General features: G+C 39.4%; 2 protein-coding genes across 2 annotated transcripts in view; one reads left to right on the top strand and one right to left on the bottom strand.

Moving 5' to 3' along the window:
• Positions 1–382: 382 nt before the first annotated feature.
• LOC144637672 (uncharacterized) overlaps positions 383–22,282 on the top strand; it is a 26,008-nt gene continuing 4,108 nt past the window's right edge. The window contains exons 1-16 of the mRNA XM_078496729.1: positions 383–518; positions 1,171–1,352; positions 2,293–2,395; positions 11,943–12,069; positions 12,437–12,565; positions 13,277–13,424; positions 13,905–14,002; positions 14,481–14,762; positions 15,236–15,304; positions 15,923–16,228; positions 16,810–17,214; positions 18,131–18,643; positions 19,155–19,494; positions 20,231–20,453; positions 21,517–21,560; positions 22,020–22,122. Coding sequence (XP_078352855.1) covers positions 1,228–1,352; positions 2,293–2,395; positions 11,943–12,069; positions 12,437–12,565; positions 13,277–13,424; positions 13,905–14,002; positions 14,481–14,762; positions 15,236–15,304; positions 15,923–16,228; positions 16,810–17,214; positions 18,131–18,643; positions 19,155–19,494; positions 20,231–20,453; positions 21,517–21,560; positions 22,020–22,122 — 3,015 coding nt within the window. The 5' untranslated portion in view covers positions 383–518; positions 1,171–1,227. The remainder of the gene's footprint in view (positions 519–1,170; positions 1,353–2,292; positions 2,396–11,942; positions 12,070–12,436; positions 12,566–13,276; positions 13,425–13,904; positions 14,003–14,480; positions 14,763–15,235; positions 15,305–15,922; positions 16,229–16,809; positions 17,215–18,130; positions 18,644–19,154; positions 19,495–20,230; positions 20,454–21,516; positions 21,561–22,019; positions 22,123–22,282) is intronic.
• Positions 3,437–4,507, bottom strand: LOC144638963 (adenosine receptor A3-like). Its single transcript, XM_078498239.1, has one exon. It carries the CDS (start codon positions 4,505–4,507, stop codon positions 3,437–3,439), a length of 1,071 nt encoding a protein of 356 aa, XP_078354365.1.

Below are 22,282 nucleotides of genomic sequence, written 5' to 3'. Positions count from 1 at the left end.
AATCTCTAAAATTAGTTTCTTATACCCCAAAAACAAAAAATCACCGAAGTGGAGGTAGATATTACAATATTTGGAAATTCACCCCCGAGTTAACCAATCAGAGAGAGAGAAACCCCCCCCCACAGACACTATTCAAGGCACATGGGTCAAAGGTATATAATTAGTTGAGGGATACTGTCTTTGCCGTCTCTATTGCAAAGTTTGGATCGCTCACTGGCCAGTTTGCACATAGCACATTTACGTCCCTTGTCATTTCACAGAAACAGCCTTTAAGCTGTCCAACAAACAGCCTATCGACTACCTGACACAGATCACAGACAACAAGAGCACCATTCAGCACCCAGAGCCTTACAGCCCAGAAAGGACTGGTGAAGATATTGTACCAAGCTCTAATCCAGACTCCCCTCTAGTATCCTTTGATATGTGGTCTGATCTGGAAGAAGAGATTGTCAATTACGTCATCAACTCGTTGGCAGCGGATAAGGAACAGTTTACACATTCCAGTGAAAATGATCGTGGTGAGCGTGCATGATTTGCTCAGTGCTTCTTTAATAGACATCCTTTCATTTGAAATAGTCAAATGGGGGGGGGGGGCGGTAAACCGAAAAGGCGCGGGCGGGACGGCGCCGCTTTTAGAAAAAAACACCAAAGAAACAAAAGACCACCCCCACAGAAGACCGAAAAAAGGTTTCAAGAAATTACAAGGGTTAATAAAATTAATACGACTTAGCATAATAAGTAATTAAAAACTTATAGTTTAGAAAGTAATATCCTCAAAGCGAAGCCTGAAGCCGAAGGCACATACTTTCCTTATCGACTGCGTTTAAGTAGGCTGACTTACTAGATTTTTTTGCCCGTTTAATAGGGATCAGGAGGGATGAAATCTCGTGTGGAGTTTACGGTCATATACCATTAGGCCAACCAGCGCACGGCGGCCGTGAAAAGGACGTAAATATCAAACGGGCCACGGAAACCAAGCTCACAGAATATAGTTATAGAAGGATATGAATATGACCGTAAACTCCACACGAGATACAATTCATCCCGCCTGATCCCTTTGAGGGACAAAATTATACACCTCGCTACGCTCGGCCTTCGGCTTCGCTTCGCGAGGAATAGTGGCATATCTTTCATGGCTTCATTTAACGATACTACGCTTTTCTCTCGCAGACGATTCCATGCTGCTGCAGGATAAACTAGAGGAGCTGGAATACACGGACTATCTTCATGCCATTTACCCAAAAGATTCCTAAAATCACTGACTTATCTTCAAGGTTAAAAACCAAACTTGTCCAAGACCCCCTTGTACTGGATAGACAGGGCAACCCCTTAGAGGAGGAAAATGTTCTAAGGTCAGTAGTATCTCGGGGGTACTCCCCTATAGTGAAATATACGGGAAGGCTCCGCCCAAAAAGGGTATCTTTTTCAGGCTGTAGGTAGATAAAAGTGTCGCGATTTCATGAAATGAAGAACAAAATAGAGTAGGGAAAACTGTCTTTTAGGTATTTTAAAGAACCTTTTAAAATAACTCGAATGGACACGCCAAATGGCTGAGTCATCATTAGCATTTTAACGGGTTACTGAAATGGAACGTGAGAAAAGGGACGCATTCGCCTACTGTAGGTTTGCAAAAGGTATACCGTTTTCTTTGTGAGGTGTATGAAAGGGTTACCTTTTCTGTAAAAAAAATTGGTTTATAAAAAGGTAAGGGTTTTGACCTCGGCGTAAAGCCTCTCGGTATAAACTTTGTTGAGTACCTAGTTTTTTTTACTACGTTGAGTTCAAGTAATTTAGCCAGAAATCCGTCTGTGTTCAGTCTCAGGTTAGGTAATTTTACGGTGATTTCCAAAACACTGCTCTTGTTTCCCTGATTAGTTAACTGACTTATGAGATTGGGCAAAATAAAGACTCGTTTCTCTAGGCCAAGCCAAACAAGAACGAGAGTCGATGAGAGTTTGAGAGATTTCTCTTTGACTCTCATCGACTACCATCATGTGCCATTAGTGCGCGTAGGTAAACGAACTGAGAGCACGAGAAAGTCTGCGTTGTCTGAATTTGATAAAAGCGCAAGTATTTTGATGAGAACGCATAAGAGTTAGTGAGCCGCAAACGAAAGCGAGAGTTAAACTACATTGTATCTTCAGCTCTTGTCGCATCTCGTTTCCAGTTTGAAACTTGGAAAAAGGGTATTATATTTTCGCTAGTTATAAGCCCTCTCAAGTCAAATTATGGTAACACGCAAGGGACACTTGCAATAAACGCACGAATGATAATACTCTCCTCCATTTACAGAATTGACCATCAAGTGCCTTTTGATGGAGAAAGTAAAAAGAGTCAAAGACACGCAGACAAAGAAATATTCTCAAAGATGATGTCCAACGAAGAGGTTAATGAGGTAAAATTGAGATTATAATTTTATTGAAGAAGAGTTGAATGTAATGGAATGGATACAATTACATGTATTACAGTATATGAATGTAAATAAAGGGTTGCAACTTAGAGCAGTTTTTACTTGGGTGTCGAAAGTTATCCACGTTTGCTTTCGTTTGGCGATTACTACGCTTTTGGTTTGGTTTAAAAAAACCCCCCCCCTTTTTTAGCCATGCAAACAAAAATTAAACCAAAAGCAATCGCGACTCGCTCACACACGTTTTCCCGCGCTTCGTGCCAGCTACAAGTATTTGCTTTGAGTTTTGATTGGTTCACTGGATTTTCGTGTCCTTTGTGATTGGTTAGAGTTATTTCTGTGGTTTTGGTTTTACGACACTTAATCGAAAACCGCTCTAACTCACTTAATTTACCAAATGGACATTATCCCTCTATTGCAGCCTCTAGAAAATCGTGCTCTATCCTGTAGGTTGTTGGCCACGACCTTATGAATTGACACCAAGTGTTCTGAACTGTAATTGAGTATGGATTTCGGGTTAACGACATTTCAAATGTTAATGAAACAGAATCACCTAAAATATGGAGATCTGGGTCCACTTAACCGTATAGAACCTGCAATATGAGGGCTATTAGTTTATATACATACATGTATAGTTACCCTTTTAAAATAACCACGCTTACTTACTTACTTACCTACCTACCTACCTACCTACCTACCTACCTACCTACCTACCTACCTACCTACCTACCTAACTACTTACTTACTACTCTGGACTACTACCTACGTACCGACTGACTGACTGACTGACTGACTTACTTACTTACGTGTGCCCACTGGCAGGGCTATCTTAGTACTTACAGATATTAAAGATACTAAATATATACTGGTACTTCACAAAAATGATGATAAATTAGAACCACGGCCAAAAAACGAGATTGTGCTACCATTTTAGATGTTTCTTTTAAAATTCACGACGATCACCCGGTCATATTTATGAGGGAAGTCCCGGTGAAGAGGTGTGGGGGGGGGGGGGGGTGGGGCAGTGTGTTAGGTCAAATTATTTTGGATTGGTTCATTCCCGTCCCCGGGTGGGTTTTGGTTTATAGAGTTCCCTTTACCACAAATTATTGTCTTAAGGAATACACGGAAATCCTTATCCTGTACTACATATATGATAAAATTAATGGCGCTGTTTGAAAAATACAGCAAAGCGCTAAGATACCTTGTTATAAAGTCTGTTTGAAAATCAAGGGAGGGTTTCGCCAACATTACATAGGCTGCATAATAAAGTGACACTGAATGTGGAGTGATGAAAGTAAATGTTATAGCAACAAGGAGATATGTTCCTCGGAGAGTAGCCGCCCTTTGACTGGCCCTGATGGCACTGTTCCTCTGTACATCTACTCTCCTTTTTTGTTTTGTCCACATGGTTTTTGCAACGCAGATATTAAGATAACTTAAGACAACACTAGGTATAAAGTGTTGTAGTACCACATAACTTGTAACTATTACTCGGAACACAAAATAATTGTTATCATAGTAACAAATTACTGTATAATGTGTCTCGTTGAGATCGTATCGCATCTCATTGAATGTTGCTGTTGGGCCCAAAACGATAAAAAAACCCACAATCCATGCGCTAAACACTAGTTTACGAACAGTAGAGACACTGAAAGAGCGAGGAATGGCACGAGTTGCGAAGTACCTCTCAATGCTTATTACTATTAAATTATTCATTGTTATAGAAGGAAACAATATGTTAAGGAATCGAACAATTCTACATGCCCAGGCATGTTGGAATACATCAATCATGATCTGAATACAGACCAAAGGAAGCGAAATCATACTAGAAAACATATCCGAAAGAGCTAAACTCTTAACGTAAACGTTTAAATTTCGTAAAAATGGATTGTACTTCATATATGAGACACTTTGTTTCTTCGTAGAGATAAAGTAATACATGACAACATTGCCGAAAAACCCTACAATTCCAACAATTGCTAAAAGTAATACTATAACGAGTTTAGTGGTGAATCCTGCTGGTGTAAAAACGTAAATTGAACTTCTTGTCTCTGTGGTGTCGAGGAGAGCAGACTGATTGTTATTTGACCCTTCCATATTAGTCGTCTGAAAAGAAAATATGGTTTGAACAACAGCATGATCTTCTAAGCTATGATTTCAATGTCAATGTTAAGTGTTTTGGCTTGAAGTATCAGATATTGGCAACCCTCAGACGTACATGCAAACTCGCATACATTTTTAAAATTACAGAAAAACCTCGAGGGGGTGGGATGGTATCCACCTCTTCCCACTCCGTCTTGTACATCCGAGGGCGAATAATTAAAACTATAACAAATTTCTTGGAGCTGAATGATTTTTTATAAGTTTGGTGTTTACAGCATAATAATTACAATTCGCTTATTGTATAATAAGATCCCAACCAAAATCTAGAAAATCAAGCGATATTCTTTTGATCTTATGGGGAATATGAATATTTATTTTTTTATTATTTTTAACTAAAAACCGAATTTCTGTATTTAAACATCATTTTTTACTCTTTTATTCTTTAATAATGTTAGCGCATTGAGAATTCTAAATGCACAAATAAGAACCTTCCATATCATCATCATCATCATCATCATATAAAACAACCTTTACAAAATACAAAGAACTTCCTCTTACATTCAGTGTCAGTTGATTATCACAGCTGGTATCCACAGCAGTCTAATGGCGGCTAGATTTAAAAAGAGAAAAAAAAATATCACACTTAAAGCAAAGTTTTTTCTTGAAGTAAATCTAAAAGGATTTATGGATTAGGAACAATGGTTTTTAAGAAATTTATTTTCTTCCAAGTAAAATGTCAAATGTCAAATGTCAGCCCAACTTTTTTTAACGTTTTAGGCCACTTCTTTCTTGCCAGTCTGTAACCACACCACTGTAAATTTTAGCAAGGCCCGGGGGTCTGCGTTCTGCGGGGGGTCCGACGTTTGGGTCCCCTCGTCTTGGTCGGCCGTCTGTCTTGTTCGTCGGGGCTGGTTGTTGGGGGGTGTTGCCGGTTTTTGGGTGTTTCGCTCGTTTTTTGGTCCTGCTCGTCGGACCTCCCCGTCAATCCGCCCCCCCCCCCCCCGGTAGCAAGGCAGCCACTATTAGTGGATTTCAAATTAATACCATCAAAACCTTCATTGGATTTTCAAATAGTTAACAACTATTCACCGAAGCGGAGGTGGCTAGGGGTGGATATTAACCTCGCCGCTTCGCGGCTCGGTAAATATCCATCACTAGCCACCGACACTGAGGTGAATAGTTGTTCTAGTATATACTAAAACAGTGAGATAATATAGCCCGAAAGAATGATTTTTGACTAGCTTATTCCCTTCAAAGATTACAATTTTCTCGCGCTCGTTGCTCGGAGGTGAATAGTTAACAGTTATTCTTCTCGGACTTGCCGGATATGAGCACTGTGGTTGAAACAAATGTAAGTTCATTGGTTTACGTGATTTTATAACTCTGTGAAGTCAATAAAAGTTAAAATTGAATAAGGTGACTTCATTCGTTTGTTTTGTGCTTGCCCACAAAATCGTGCGACGGATATCAAATCGGACGGGGTATATTCGCTGATACCCGTCGTCCGATTTTGTACCACGTGATGCGTTTTGTCCAATGAGCGCGCGAGAAAATTAATCGGTGCGTTATAACATATATATAACCAACGAGGCCGTGGGCCGAGTTGGTTATATATATCAGCTCATATCCGGCGCGTCCTCGAAGAATAACTGTTTTAGTAAATTTTCAAACACTCAAATAACCATCTGCCGGAAGATGAAAGAATAATTCCGCTCCAAGAATAATGCATGAAATTTAGTGCCACATGACCACTATGCAAATCGAAAGCGAGCCGCGCCATTGTGAATCTGAATCATGCAGGCAAGGTAAGTCATAATCGCCATCGTTATGTCAAAATTAATTGCCGAATTGCCGGAATTGTCGAAGTGGTTATGGATTTGAGCATTACAACTGTGGAAATAATACCTGCGGACGAGAAAAGATTTGCCCGCAACGTGCGATTTGTTTGCCGTGTTTGACCATTGTTGGAACTCGACTGACGAAATCCTAACAGATTGTGCTTGACCAGAACCGGTCTTGCTACCTCGGGGACGGCTTCATTTGTTCCCTCCTGTAAAAGCGGCGTCGCCAATTATTGAGAACTGCAGTTTGCAGTGCGGCGGAGAGCAAAGAAACTGGTCAATGGCGGCGCGAATGGATTTTATTGAAGAAGTCTTGTCGTACAATCGCAAGTCATCTTGCTCTCGCGTTGAGGTGTAAAAAGACTTGAGACAATCAATCAGTTTTTATTTCGACATTTCCCCCACTGGTTTAGGAAACTTTTGGCCACCGGGAGTGACAAGCCACTCTGAAACACGGTAAACACTCAGATTTTAATTTACAATTTAAATACGAAAGTCCTGAATGTCGTTTATAATACTAGTAAATATATTTGAGCGTCTTAAAATGAATTAAACGCACGCTCTTTTTCAGCCCGAACTTTGTGGCTTTCTTGTGTTTGACGGTGTTACTTTTTCTAAGATTTTCTGAATTTCTTGGGACGAAACTTCCTCGAATCTCGAAATTATTTTCGTCCGCTAACGAGGAAAAAATTCTAGCGACCACAAAAAAATCCCAGTACGGGAAATTCGTCATCATTTCTCCATATTTGGTCAACTTAAGGATAATGGCTCAGATTCGTAGCGGAGGGAACCAATCAGAAAGCAAACTAGAAAGAAAGCTAGAAAGCTTCGGAGTTTGAGTAGCCAATCAGCGCGCGCCAAAAACGCTATTTACTGTTTGAGTATATACTAACACCAAATATTGATGACACTGCCCCTTTAACCCGAAGATATTTATTCCTTACCGTAAAAGTGAGAGAGAAGACAATTTTTCAGCAGTTTTGCATTGTGTATAATATGACTAACGTCAGCTGTGGGACCCCCGAGATATCTGAATTAAAAAAAAGAAAAAGAAAAAACGTTTATTTACAGGAGATTTATAACGAAAAAAAAAAAAAAAAAAAAAAACGCAATACAGGAGATCATAACGAAGCAACTGGTTTATTCACAATTCTGGAATGAGAATGGCCAGAATGTGAAATGCGCGCGTTTTTCTATTCCGCATTCCTATTCCGGAATGGACAGAACGCCATTCCATCTGCCCCAGGGGAAAAAAAAAAAAAAGAAAAAAAAAAAAAAAAGGGGGGGGGAAGGGCGGGAAAAAAAGGAAAAAGGGAAAAAAAAAAAAAAAAAAAGAAAAAAAGGAAAAAGGGGGGAAAGAAAAAAGGGGGGGTTTTAAAAGAGGAAACCAATAATTTCTAGCATTATGTACCAACCATTCCCAATCCAGAATTGTGGGTAAAAAACCGCGCCCTTACTAATTTACTCGTCGCAACGTTCAGGATATTAATCTGGCAATTAATTGTATTTTAATTAAAGCCTCTGGCAAATGAACTTTTGATGTTACAATTTGGATATTTTCCTTTTTTTAAAAACGAGCGGAGTCAATTTTTTTGCGGTCGAGGCTTAACGTTTTTAGTTTTTTAGACGATTTTATTTGAAATTTTTCAAAACAAATTAAGAACAGAATTCTAAGGCCAGTTAAAACGTGTCCGTGACAAAATAAAATACCAGTTATAATAACTTCAATCCTGTTATTTTGCTTAGATAAAAATGTCTCTTTCATACCTTGTTTATCATTGACAGAGTTTTCAATCACTGGTGTAGCGCGGTGAATTGTTACCAATAAATAGTGGAATTCTGGAGAAAAGTAATATTTAATTAACATTTAAATAAACGCTTATTTAATCTGAATGCTTATTTAAACAAAATCGTAAAAATGTGTTTACTCACCGTTCATAGATACTCTTCGCAGTAAATAACAGAAAATAAGACTGATCTCTCTGCTACCAAATTTCTTGCTCAAGTCAGTTGGTAGATGCTTTTCCAGATGTTTTAGCTGCCTTTTCCTTTCAGATGAAAATGAGTTTCTTAATTTTTATGCGAGTCACTTTCGCGTTTTTTTCAATTCATAGGTTTGAAGCAGGATTAATTTTGAAAAACTCGGTTATGGAATAAAAAGGATTCTTTAGTATTATACCACATAAGTGAATAGTGCTTTTCGTGCCCTCTGATTGGTTAACTCGGAGGTGATTTTAAGTTAGCAAAGTACTATTCACCTCCGAGCAGCTGAAGAGAAACAAAACGGCCTCTCGTGTCACTTTGGTTACCAAACGTAATATCTTGGTCCGGTAGTTATTCAACTTGTGTGGTATATACTAAAATAACTATTCACCTCAGAGTCGGTGAATGTGGTGGATGTTTACCGAGCTGCGAAGTGGCGAGGTAAATATCCACCACTAGCCACCTCCACTTCGGTGAATAGTTGTTAAATATTTGCTATATTTCACATGTGAAAAAAAGCGAAGCGTACAATTCAGCTTCACATTTAGCTTCCTTCACACGTGAAACATATAAATGTAACCAATCAGCATCTAGCGGAGAAAGATTCAGCACGTGAACTCAAGTGGTTTCAAACGAGGTTGAGAAAACTGCTCTAGATGGCATTTTGTTTTTCGAAAAAAATGATTACATGTTTCTTCTTTTACAACCTCCTAGTGCCTTCAGAAAACTATATCGAACGTTAAGCCAATAAAGACACGCTTTGCAAACCTGAAAGAATGATGTGATAAAGTTAAATTTTTTTCTTCGAGGGAAAAAGATAAATGAAAGGAATGATAATGCTTTCCTCTGAACTTTCAACTTTTCAAAAATGATCGAGAACTCTTGGGAACACCATGATATAAAGTAAAATGAATTTTTCAAGTGCGGATTTACGTATAATGACTGTTTAATTAACCGACTCTTTGTGATATCACAACTTTGTTCAAAACTCGCCGGCGTTTTTATTCTCTTGTGGTGATGTTTCCTCGATGTGATTTTAAACGTTTTGCTTTTAAAATTAACGCAGTGTATTTATATTAATATGTTTTTCTCTAGGAGGGTATGTCCTCAGTCAGGCCCTATTCTCAATATAAACAGAAAATGATACCGTATTTTTTATTATCAATAACGATTTTTCTTTGACAGCGGCGTTATGTGAACAAAACGGATGTACATTTTGCAGCTTTGTTTTTCCTCGCACTGCGATCAACGTTTTGATTGGCAAACTTTCTTCTAAGTGGCTCGGTTCGAGTGGTCGCACTGTAAGATCACATATCCAAACCATTAATTATTATTTTTTCTGTAAAAAAGATTCATTATTCCTAAGTAAGAAAATTTGCGCAATGTTCAATGTTCCTTTAGGATTTTCAAATCAGTATTCACGATCTTCTTTATTTCTCTTCTGCTTGCTCAATTTTGTGGTTTCATGTTTTCAATAAAAAATCGAAATCAAGCTTGGTTCAAAATCCATCATGAAAAGATCCCTTTGAATCAAAGCGCGCAATCTCCTAACCGTTTAAAACGGTGTACGACCATGTCTTCAATTCATAAAAGTCCAATTTCCTGCACGCGATATATAAATATATGTAAATTATTTTGGTTGACTTTTGAACTATGTTTTGAATGCAGCCCTTGAAAACAGATGTGAGAGCTCTCAAACTGTCATCGTCGCTGTCGATAGCCTAAAAGAAAAATCCAAACAAAAAAGACCGAAACTGACTGAACTTACATTATTTTTTAGAAATGTTTCCACTAGACCCACATTCTGGGCACTTTCTAGAATTTTTTAATATTTTTTACATTGCACGTCTCCAGGCGATATTTGCTGACGGCCGCTCTTAAGTATAGAAAAAAATATAAGAATAGAATAAAACCTTTATTGATACACGATCAGTGTTAAAGCATAATCAAGCCCGTAGGGTCTTGTGTTTACAAGCCAACTAAGTTACGTTATAACTATCTACCTAAACAACGATTTTACAATATAAAAAATAAATATAAATTATCTAACTATAAATTAATTAAGTTAAATATAAATTACCTTTTTAATCGACGTCGCCGTCGTGGCTGCTTAAACACAAGGTAATGAACATTTCATGTACTGACTTTATGAATTTTTTTAAGATACTGGGAGAGCTAAAGACTCGCTCGCTACGATCCGTTAAAAATCAATTCCCCTAACTCGGTACAATTTGAGTATCACATTTTATGAGTCGGTAGAAAAAAATTCGAACAAACTATTGAAAGTTCAATATTCGATACAATGGACCTACATTATGGAATGAAATTGATGAGAGATTTAAGATTCTAACTCCTTACTCATTTAAAAGAGAATTATCCTTGCATTTCATTAATTTCTATTAAGTTTTTCTACTAATTACTATATCCTGGTATTTCTGCCATTTTTCTTTTTTTTACTATTATCTTTTTTATTGTACATACATGCTTAAGTATTATTTGTTCTGTAATCTACCTCCTTAATTACCGTATTTACTCGAATAAGCGCCTTGGCGCTTATTTAATTTTTGGCGCCTCAAGTGCGGCGCTTTTTCGAGGGCGGCGCTTATTTAAAATTTGGACACCACAGAGAATCTAATCTTTTACAGTAATTGAAAATAGCGTTTTTTGATTGTCGGTATTCGTCTCTTGCTGAAAAGAGAAGTGGCGCTAGCTGTCCTGGCAAAGCTCGCGGCCTTCACAACATTTACAAAACTACGTATTGTAAGAATGTTGGATAGAAAACCTAATGGGCGAAAAACTAATGGGCGTATGAACTGCAAAAGATCACTTTTGATGGAACAAAATGTCCAAGTTTGTTTTAGAGTTGCTTTGTAGTGCTGCTTTTAGTTAAACGGAATTTCTCGAACAAGTGCCGCATCGGGACTGCGGCGCTTATTCGGGGGCGGCGCTTATTAACTTTTTTGTCCCAAATGCGGCGTTTATTCGAGGGCGGCGCTTATTCGGGGGCGGCGCTTATTCGAGTAAATACGGTAAGTGTGTAAAATGTAAAATGCCTCTTTTCTGACCTTATATTTACTTTAAATTAATAAATGATGGTCACCCAACTAGTTTAGCTTCTTAGTTATTTTGGGTGACCAGCAACTGTATGTATTTTTGCAGTTCAAATAAACCTTGTTGTTGTTGTTGTTGTTGGTAGCAGCTTTCGAAAGGTATCACATGAATGACTCGCTACCTTTCGAGATGTAGAGAAGAATAAAGCTAACAACAGGGAAAATGCCCCTAGCCTCAAAAAAAGAAAGAAAGAAAGAAAGAAAGCATCTGCTACATTAGAGGACTGATAGAATTACGAAAACTGCTACACTCCTGAACTGGTTTGAATTTATTAGTGAACTTGAAAAGCGTGCCTTTTATGCTCTCAATTCTTTAGTTCAAACACATATCTTCAAAACATCCACTCGTATTACTAACTTAGTCTTACTAACTAACGAACTAACGAACTAACTGACTGACTGACTGTCTGACTGACTGACTAACTTTCTTACTTACTTTCTTACTTACTAACTTATTGGAAAGTAATGTTATGATTTATTTGACTTCATACACAGAATGAATTCACAATTGAGGACAAGGAAATCGAAGGCGTCGTCAGCCCAGTCATCCTTTCGAAAAAGTCAGTCTGTGTGGAAGAAACACAAAGACTGCTGAAGCTGCATAAAAACAGTGAACCAGACGGTTAGTTCGATTAGTTTTTACAGTTTTATTGATTGTCCACAACATTCGCAAGACTGTGTTAATTTTGGCTCCCTTGCACTTTGTGTCCTGACACTGTGCTCGTACACCACTGTGACACCGTGGATCGATCGCATGCACCTTTTCTGATGCAGTACCTCAGTTAACATTAATCTCCATGACAATATTTCCACCATTTTATAAACAAAGGATTGGTGGGTAAAATTCATGGGCACTAGCGAAAATAAAATGTAGTTTGGCGCTCGTGCCTGATCCAGCGACCAAGTACGAGGCCGAGACGGGTAGAAACTTTCTTTTTTGAAGTGGAGATGCGCCTTTTAAAAATTTGACGATTTTGCGTATATTGCAGAGGAGAGTTCAGAGTCACTGTTACGGCAACCTGCTAACGATGGGGTAGAAATCTTCGTTGATAGATCGCTAACAGTTACTAAGGAGAACCATGAAAAGAAGAAGACTGACTTTGTGGCACTAAATGACGGTAATCTTATAACAAAAGGGATATTGAAATGAGCCGCTTTTCAGGCTTTATTAAGTTTGGCACATCATTTAAAATTGATTTGGTTTGTGTTGGCCAAACGGGAGAGGGAGGCGGAGAACCTGGTTTTTGGTGTGTTGATTGAGGCTTGAGCCAGAATAGCTCTTCGAGTTACGTTCTTGGGTAAGAAAAGTACTATAGCATTGCGTCTCTTTGCCCAGGTGTATAAATGAGAACCGCCGTTAGCCAGCAATGGACTAGCGTCCAGAGGGAGTTATTGTAATGTTCCAAAAACCTGAGTAAATCGCCAGCAGCTTGTCGTGAACCAGTTAAGGCCCGGCAATACGGGCAACATTTTTGTTCAACTTGTCTCGCAACATTGTTGCATTGCAAGTTAAACGAGTTGTTACCCGTATTACTACCGCGCGCTCAACTTGTCTTGCAACAAATTTCGGTTTTACAGGTTGCAAAAAACTGTTGCAAAAAGCAGAACTCGGTTCTACCAGAAGTACATGATCTAGATTATGTACTTCTGGTTCTACTTTGTGCAACATGTTGCTGCAGCTTGCAACACCGAAATTTGTTGCGAAACAAGTTGAGCGCGCGGTAGTAATATGGGCAACAACTCGTTCAACTTGCAATGCAACAATGTTACGAGACAAGCTGAGCAAAAATGTTGCCCGTATTGCCGGGTCTTTATCCATGTTGTGACAGGAAGTGAACCAAGTGCTTGCAATTCCTTGAAAGACCAACAGTTACTGGAATCGCCGTCTCATCTTCCAGTTGTCTCAGTTAACGACAACAACAGTAAGAAGTTCATTAGTAGTTTGGAAAGTTTTGAACGGTCGCCAGAGATAAACAGGTACGTTGTTTAGTTGTTGTGTTACATGATGGATTTTGCAAACAATCACTTCAATTAACGAACGGAATAATCAGTTAACTGAGAACAAAATACTTTTCTATTCACACTCCAACGTTCTCCTTTTACATTTTAGTGAACACGTACATATTCCTCGTTATATAGCGTTGTGTTCTTCTGGGTGACCAGTCACTTCTTGTATTTTTAATTTATATATTGTATCTTAAATTCTTGTTATCGTAAGTACAAATAAACGTTTTTGCTGATTCAGTATCCCCTTTGAATCACTTCAATTTTGATAGAAGTAATAAGTCCTTCTTTTTATCTATCCTAAGAAGCTATTTTCTACCTTAAATAACTAAATGATTGCTTTGAATGACGACTTCTTATCAATGATCATGACATTTAAGTTTAAGTTTGTAACTTACTGTATCCGCTTTTAGTCAAGTTTAACATTTCCATTTTTTTTATAATTATAATTAGCCCACCACTAACGCCCAACAAGATCAAGCAATGTGTGCAAAACATATGGGAAAATGAAAAGTTACTCTTTAGTGAACATTTAGCGATGGTATTTCCTGGTGAGTATACACCTTACATATTGGCTTAGCTATGGAAATATACCATAGTCATGCCATTATGTGTTGGAGATTGATTCACGTGATTTCTTCCACCCTTTTAACCCTTATGGCTTTGAACCTATTAACTGTGTGTGCGGTCAGCGAAAACCGCAGACTACAGACCTACAGACTTGCGGTCTTTTTTTAAAAGGTATAGATCGAGTTCCCATTAGTGAGAGCTAACCATTAACAGGCTAACCGGAGCGTTATTCAGGCAAACCAGAGCGCTGATCATACTAATTAGAGTGCACGTCTGCAGTCAGCATTTGTAGCACAGTACCACATGAAACTTGGTACGCTACACATTACTTTACGCTACGCCGATACATTGGGCGTTCAAGGTTCAGGTTTTTTTCATATTATCTTCTATTTTATTGGACACCTAACATAGTTCAGTGATATTTAGTTAACATGAAACATTTTGTCTGTTTCTTTGCAGTGCCAAGTACGTCGTCAGGAAGAAAAAAGGGTCGCTCCACGACTTTAATACAGATGGCGATAAAGAAGTTAACTTTGTCAGAAGAGTGTTTGGAAGGGAAGCTAGAGTTGGGTGTACCGTGGGACCCGCTAGCTATATCAACAACAAAAATGGAGAATTGTCAGAAAAACCTGCAAAGCCTTTCATTATGGAGCCGTGAAAAGGAAGAACGAGGTGGACGACTTGCGAAGCAAAATGCACTTCCATATTCAAAGGAAACTTTTCATAAAACTAGTATTCACGGTGAGGACTTTTTAAGAAATTTCCCTAAAGCAAAACAACGTAGGTTGAACAGTTTAAAGTCGTTCACAGTTGTCCTTTTGTACCTACTTGCGACTTGTGTTTCATCACTTCTACTGGTTTTTATCTCGCCTTTGATTCGAACGTTACAATATTCCACAAATGTTTCTAACGTTCATGGTTTATCGGGTTTCACTGTTACACATTTCAAGTAAAACAAACACACATTCGTAACAAACCGGCTTTTATAGTAAGTCCTCTTCTACAAACTCAAAGGGCCAATTATTTAAACGAAGTCTAGTTTAGACCTGGTTTATGGCTGAATTGAGGCTTACACGGGACTCCGTTTTCACCACTTGATCAGTCAATTCTTAGACGCGGTCGAGGTATTCCCGAGGAAAAAAAATACTTATTTTCGCAAATATATGGGTGGGAGATATGGCCGTCCCTAATTTTCTCTTATGTCTTTTTAGCAGACGATGGGAGTGTTGGGGGTCTGTCACGAGCGGTGTCCCCTGCTGAGAGTCAAACAGAAAGACAGTCAGGTAGTAGGAAGATAAAGTTTGATGATGTTTCTCTACCTTATCAGCTTACGAGGCATTAAAATCAAGTTTCTCCTTACAATAGAGCAGTTTTCAAATGAGTGTAGTAAAACCAAAACCAAAGTAATTACTCTGACCAATCACAAAGAAAACAGACAATCCAGTCAGCCAATCAAAACTCGAAGCAAATACATGTCGCAGGCACGAAGCGCGGGAAAACACGCGAGGGAGTCACAATTGGTTTTGGTTTTACTTCTGATTGGCTAAGAAAGTGGCGCGAGATTTTTAAACCAATGACTAAGCGTAGTAATGCAAAACCAAACCAAACGCAAATTACTTTCGACACTCAAGTGAAAACCGCTCTAATAGTACAGTGTAAAGCAAAAATAGTAAAAATCAGCAAATGTAGTAGCAGTCATTGCCTTGCCGTACCACTAACCGCTAAATAGATTCCCAAAGGGATTCGGGGCTCCAGGTCCAAGGCTCCGGGATCCGGGCCTAACAGAAAAGCAGGGCTTCAGGGCAAATCGCCAAAATTTTCAAGGGTTTGCGTCTTATCCTCAGGTTTAATGTCAATTCAAATCAGATATCCTTCTTATGTTGGTCTCTGTTATTTTTAAGGCACAGATATCGAAAGGGCACAGGCGTCTGCCACTCAGGTTACCGAGAACCGGATTACTTTGCCTGAAAATCTGAACACAATAAAAATCCCAGCAAACTTGATTTCACGATCCTCCGTCACCAGTCAGAGACAAACGCAAGGTGCTACTAACGAAGAAAAAGAGCAACAGAAACCACCCCTTTCTAAAAGCACAGCACTGCCGTCCTTGAAACAAACTTCTGATGGCATCGAAGACTTCTTTTTGTTGAGAGAGGGCCAAGTGGCTACCTTGAAGTCATCCACTCAAGCCCAGTGCACACCACCAAGTAAGAAAGGATAGGTTCAGTTAATATAAAATTAATTATATTTTAATTTATAGTTTATAAATAGGTCATTAAGGATTTAAAACTAACCCTTGCACCACTGCAATCGGCACGGCTTTGAGCTCTCTTTATCACGTTTAAAACATTTCCTATAATTCTCTTTGGAAGAATTTGACTTTAAACAAGAAAGAACATTTGTTACGTACCATACAATCCTTTAAGGTGAGAAGGACACAATGTTGCGGACACATTGTTGCGGACATAAATGTTTCCCTGTTTACCCGCGTGCGCAACATTTGTTGCGGACACAAAATTTGCTTCCGGTACACAAAAAATGTTTCTGATTTCTTTTAGAAACATTTTGTGTCCGCAACAAATGTTTCCCCCGTTTGCTCGCCACGGCAAACACGGCAAACTCTGCGAGCTGATTGGTCAAAAATGATTTCACATGTGTGGATATCATTTTTATCCACACATGTGTGATACCATTTTTCTCGATTTGCTACCACTGGCTATACCACTGCAGTTTATATAATAAAATACTGTATTTATCAAACAAGTAACTGCTAATTCCTATGTTTTAGAAAATGTGGTAAAGGCGGCGAAGGTTCGTCCATCAGTTTTTACTACAGAAAGTGGCGGTGGAACAGAAACAAATTCCGTTAAACAAACAACAGATTCCAAGTGTGAAGAAAGAGCTCTAACTGTTGAACTCTCGGGCGAGTTTCAAGAAGTTCTAGACGAGTTGATAGGACACGTCAAACCGCTTCTGTCAAGACTTCAAGGAAATGGGGTTATTCCACAGAACAAGACTTTGTCAAACTTGAATCCAGAGTATACAAGATTCGTTTTGAAGCAAGCCCAAATGTGCGTAAAGGAAGGAGAGGAAAATAGCAAGGAAAGTCAGATTTATTGTATGACTGTGTGTCTGCATGCATTGGTATCTTCTGTTGATATTCTGATGCAAAGTGGTTTGGAAGCCACACTAGGTAAAGTTGAAGAAATACCTTTATCTACTTTTATATATAGTCAATCTTCCCTGAACGGCATCCTTCTGTTACATATGTAAAAGATTCATTTTTTTTACTTGTAAAGCCAAAGAGCTAGCCTAACCTAACCTTTCCATAAGGACAGACTACCTTGCCTTGACACAATGGGTGGCCGCTTGCGGGACGGGACGTTCAACCGTAGTTTCCTTCTTATCTTTTTGTTTTTTAAATTAAACAAAATATGTTGTAAAGTTTTGGTACGACTTTCTAAAGGGGTAAAAATTACATTTTCTTTACTATGTTTGAATTTTGATTTCGACTCTTCTATTTCTTTGTAAATCTACATGTTGTGGCTTAGCTATTTTCTGAATTGCTGAATTTATCTCGTCGCTTTAAGCCAAGGCAAATATCTACGGTTATAAATTTCAACTGTAACGAATAATAGCTATTTAAAGTTATTTCGCTTCACTTGAGAAAGGGCCTTATAATATAGATATGTTTGCCAGGCTCAGATTCATATTTAAAACAGCAAGGACGAGTGACCTCTGTCTAGTTTTAGGCAATGCAACCTAAGGGCCCATTTACATGGAAAGAGGATGATCCTAGCACAAGGATCATCCTCCTTTCATGTAAAATGGAATGATCCTACCGCTAGGATGATCCTAGCGTTAGGGCCAAATGCAACCATTCACATGTAAACTGAAAGCTGAAAACATATGGCGGTCGGATGATCCTAGTACTAGGATGATCCTAGCACTAGGATCATTCCATTTTACATGAATGATGGATGATCCTTGTGCTAGGATCATCCTCTTTCCATGTAAATGGACCCTTATTCAGTAATGTGATAGTACCATTGGCAGATGCGAGAACTACATTTTAACAATTTACTTATTTTATCACATTTTTATCCCAGCCTACTTAAGTTCAACCCAAGAGAAGTATGGTCGTTTGTTAGGAGGGGCACTGGAGTCAACACGAAGATATCTCTTAGAAACCCATTTCACGTTCCAACAGCAGAAGATTCTTCACCCAAAGCTTTCCAAGTTACTCAACATCGTAGCAAGGTGGAGCAAGGAACAAGAGACAGACAGCGCGAAAGCTGCTATCATCACTTACACTTTCCCTGAGAAGACAAACAAAGAAATCATAGAAACACTGTCGGGCTTACACGGAGTTCAGGCCACGTTATATAAGTCCGCCACGGATGTAGATACATTGGAGGAGGAAGGAAAGTTGTATGTTTACGTTGTTAATGGTTTATCTATAACTGAGGACTTTCCATGGGGTATATTTGACTTTGTACTGGACTATGACCTGAATGGAACGATGGAAAGAGAAGTGCTTTCTCGCAGCAGCCAACTTAGAGCTCATATAAGCCTGAAGACGATAGCAAGAGCTCTACTGGATAAGCCACTTGAAACAAAAGGTTTGTACAGATAAATGGAAGTTTGGGAGAAGCCAGAGAACAATTCCCTGGTAATCACTAGTGAACACGAAAGTGAGTTCAGAAAACTCGAAGAAGAAGAAGTGATCAGCATCATACCCAGCACTCCACATACTCATTTGGCTAGGGACTGACTATGGCATACCCTAGGTATCAGAGATTTTCTCGCTCACGGCGGTATCTGGAAACCTAGACTGTCCGCAGCCTCTCTATTTTTCAACGCAAAAAAGTGAGAGAAACGGCGAGCGCGAAGCGCAGGGGAAGGGGGCGGGAGCGAGCGCCTCGAGCCTCCCGTTTTGCGCTGGCATCCAGTTTTATCGCCGTTCTTTCCCCGCGCTCATCGATCGAAAAAAATTGAGAGCTGTGAACAGTCTACTGGAAACCGCGCAAGGAAAGCCTCTAACACCCAAAGTAACTATGGTGCGTTGATAAAATAAATACGAACACTTTTAGTCAGGTTTACTTACCTCATGTATTATATAAATCCCGATAGGTGCAAGTGACACGACTCAGTTGCGAGGACAACAAGATCAGTACATTTTCATCGGTAGTGAGAAAATTACCCAGAATAAAGACCTCCTACACCTCCTCGAGACTAGCCACAACGTCCTGATCTATGAGAGGCGAAACGCTAATGCCAGACCTAAGGATTCCATAAGCAAGATGTGCGCACAGCCAGACGTGATGATTGATGAAAGGACCTGCATTCAACTTCAGCATCTCCCTTCACTGGAGGATGAGAGAGAATACGAATGCCTGAGAGATACCGTGCTCTCACTGTCTCTTAAATGCCAAAAGTGCTGCATTATCATGTACTCTAACAAACAACCAGAGTAAGTAAACTATGCAATTTGAATTTTTGAAAGGCAGAAAATGTTTTCTGTGTTTCGATTGTATTATGCTTACAAGAGCGGGTGTTTTGAGAAAACAAGAAAAGTTGTGCAGTAGAACGTTTCTACAAATTTTAAAACTCCACCAAACTCTCACGAGTGTTTCCATAGTAACAGTTAAATCCTGATTTCTCGAACCTCCAAGGGAAAGGAAGTTTCGTTTGAGAAATCGGGAGTTTAGGACTGGAGAACGGGGCTAAAATTGATCCGTTCGGTTAAGTTAAGCAAATCCTAGGGAAACGACTTTCGGTTCGCGTTATCGGGAGGTTTGAGAATCAAGGGTTCGAGAAATCTTAATTTTACTGTATATAACTCGTACATGAAAACCTAAAGTGTTTAGAAATGCCCCCTACTCAGTAAAACGATTCATTTAGAAAGCAATTCCCAGAGATTTTCCGGACTCGCTTGCACTTAGAGCAACAACGCGAGAAAGAAACAGTTGGACGTTTTTGGACAATCTTCGTTGGATTACACGAAGAGTTCCCGATTATAAACATTGTTGCCCAATCAGAAACAGCAGATCAACCCGAAAGTTATTATTGCCATCGTGATTCATGCCATGTTGCTTAGCAATACTCCTTTCCAAAAGCTGCAGGCTCACAAAATTATCGAAGATAATATGATAATAATTTGTTCTTCTGAGTGACTTGGAATAACATTTCTTTTGTTATTATTTCAGCTATGCATTTACACGAGACGTTCTCCGTCATTTGTCCATTCTATTTGCAAGCTTTGAATATTTTCAAAAGAGTGAGTTCGAAGTGGAGATTGTCTACTCTTTCACTATCGAGGATACAGCGAAGCTGATTAGGCAGATAGGAGACAAAGCCAGGGCGCAGTCAACAGTGTGGAACAAGACGGAATGGCCTAAAAGGAAATGGCTAACAAACGAAGCAAGTGCGGTGAGTCGAAAGGACCGAATCTTAGGTCACGTTTAAGAAACGCGGTGAGGTGAGGTGGCCTAATGGTAAGTGCGCCGGACTCCGGATCGAGCGGTCCGGGTTCAAGCCCTGGCCGGGGTCACTGCGTTGTGTTCTTGGGAAAGACACTTTACTCTCACAGTGCCTCTCTCCACCCAGTTGTATAAATTGGTTCCGGCGAAATAATGCTGGGGAGTAACCCTGCGATGGATCAGCATCCAATCCAAGGGGGAGTAGAAATATTCCCAGCCGCTTAATACTACCGAAACCGGGATAAGCTCCGGTAGTATGGGCCGCTTGGTTCAAGGCTTACCTTTAGGAAAGCCGTGGGTCTAAACCAAGTGCAAACTAGCAGATACTCACTGAGAAAACCACACCTGCTATCAATGATAAGATATCTTTCACTAGTGAAGACATCCATGCTTTTACGAAATCTTAGGCATAGGCCATTTCCGATATATTAAAATTCTAACTTGGCTCCGAGGCTTGGGGAAATAAAACAAAAGATATCACGTCGAGGTTGATTGATGAATAAATCATTTCTTTTGTTTTATTCCCCCAAGCCTCGGAGCCAAGTTAGAATATTAATATATCGGAAATGGCCTATTCAGGACCAGTTGAGTAGCGAGCCCCTCCCAGGTGTTTCAGGGAACAAGTGAACATGGCCAAAAAATAGTTAGGAACAAGCGAACAAAAGAAAAATAAAGCTGGAACACAGGAACAAAAGGTTTGGTTCTGATATTTTAGGGAACAGGGATCAAAATCGACAAAATACTTTTAGGGAAGGAGGGAACACAAGAGGAATTTTTTGGCGGACTAGGGAGCCCCCCCCCCCCCATCCGCCCGAGGGGCTCAGGACTAGTCGAGTTGGCGAACATGCGAGCAAGAGAGAAAATTACTTCGCACCCTCGAACCCTGGAGTGAAGTGATTTTCTATTGCGCTCAAATGCTCGCCCGCTCAACGGATCTTGAGAAAAATGAGTGTACAGATGATGAATTTAGAAACAAAACGAAATGACTTATCAGGTGTTGTTTTCGTTTTAAGCACGAAAAGTTCCTGTTGCTGCTTCCATGTATGAACTCATTCAGGTAGGTCTGGTCTGTTGCAAATTTGCGAGTCTGATTTGTTTTCTCGTTTTCATTCACGAAGCTTATTGTTTTCGTGTCAATTACATAAAAATCTAAAACGCGATCTAGAAGCTGGCCACTTGTGTGCACCTGAAGTGAACATTAGGCTCAATCCACGTGGTGGCATTTTCGCTGTACATTTTAAGTTTCAAACTTGCAGTTTTTTATGGATCTGTATTGAAACTTAGGCTCTATCTACGAGCCCAAAAGCTGATCCGTATTCAAATATCCATCAGAACGTTCAATACAGTGTGACCGCGTTCTATCAGAGAATATTTAAGGTGGTAGACCTGAGTTTAACAAGTCCATATTGAATAGAAATTACTTAAAATTAATAGTAAACTGGCTGAAGTAAAAACAGTTCTAAACGAGATAGAGAAAGGTTATAAGCTGTTGTTACTATTGACTGTTTTGTTTCAGTGCTCAAGTGATGCTTACAGCTGCACCATTGACTGAACTGTTGAAAATGTCGCGAGATGAGTTAAAGGAAACCTGTCCATGGATTCCCCAGCGGACTCTTGCAGTACGTAGATTAAACACTTATTTAGTCCCAGCAGAATGAATGGCCAACTTTGTTTTACTTTTTTTTTTTTTAAAGAAGTGGATTTGCCATTACAATAGTTAATTTGATTCTCTGAAACTTCTTGAGAAGAATTTTGGACGGCCGGCGGCTGCGAATAATT

This window comes from Oculina patagonica, chromosome 14 (genome assembly GCF_052425735.1).
Source record: "Oculina patagonica isolate OP01 chromosome 14, crgOcupat, whole genome shotgun sequence".
Taxonomy (NCBI): Eukaryota; Metazoa; Cnidaria; class Anthozoa; order Scleractinia; family Oculinidae; genus Oculina; species Oculina patagonica.
This window is presented reverse-complemented; position numbering and strand designations above follow the sequence as displayed.

Excerpts from the sequence above, each read along its gene's own strand:
- LOC144638963 (XM_078498239.1), bottom strand. The coding sequence starts at position 4,507 with ATGGAAGGGTCAAATAACAATCAGTCTGCTCTCCTCGACACCACAGAG.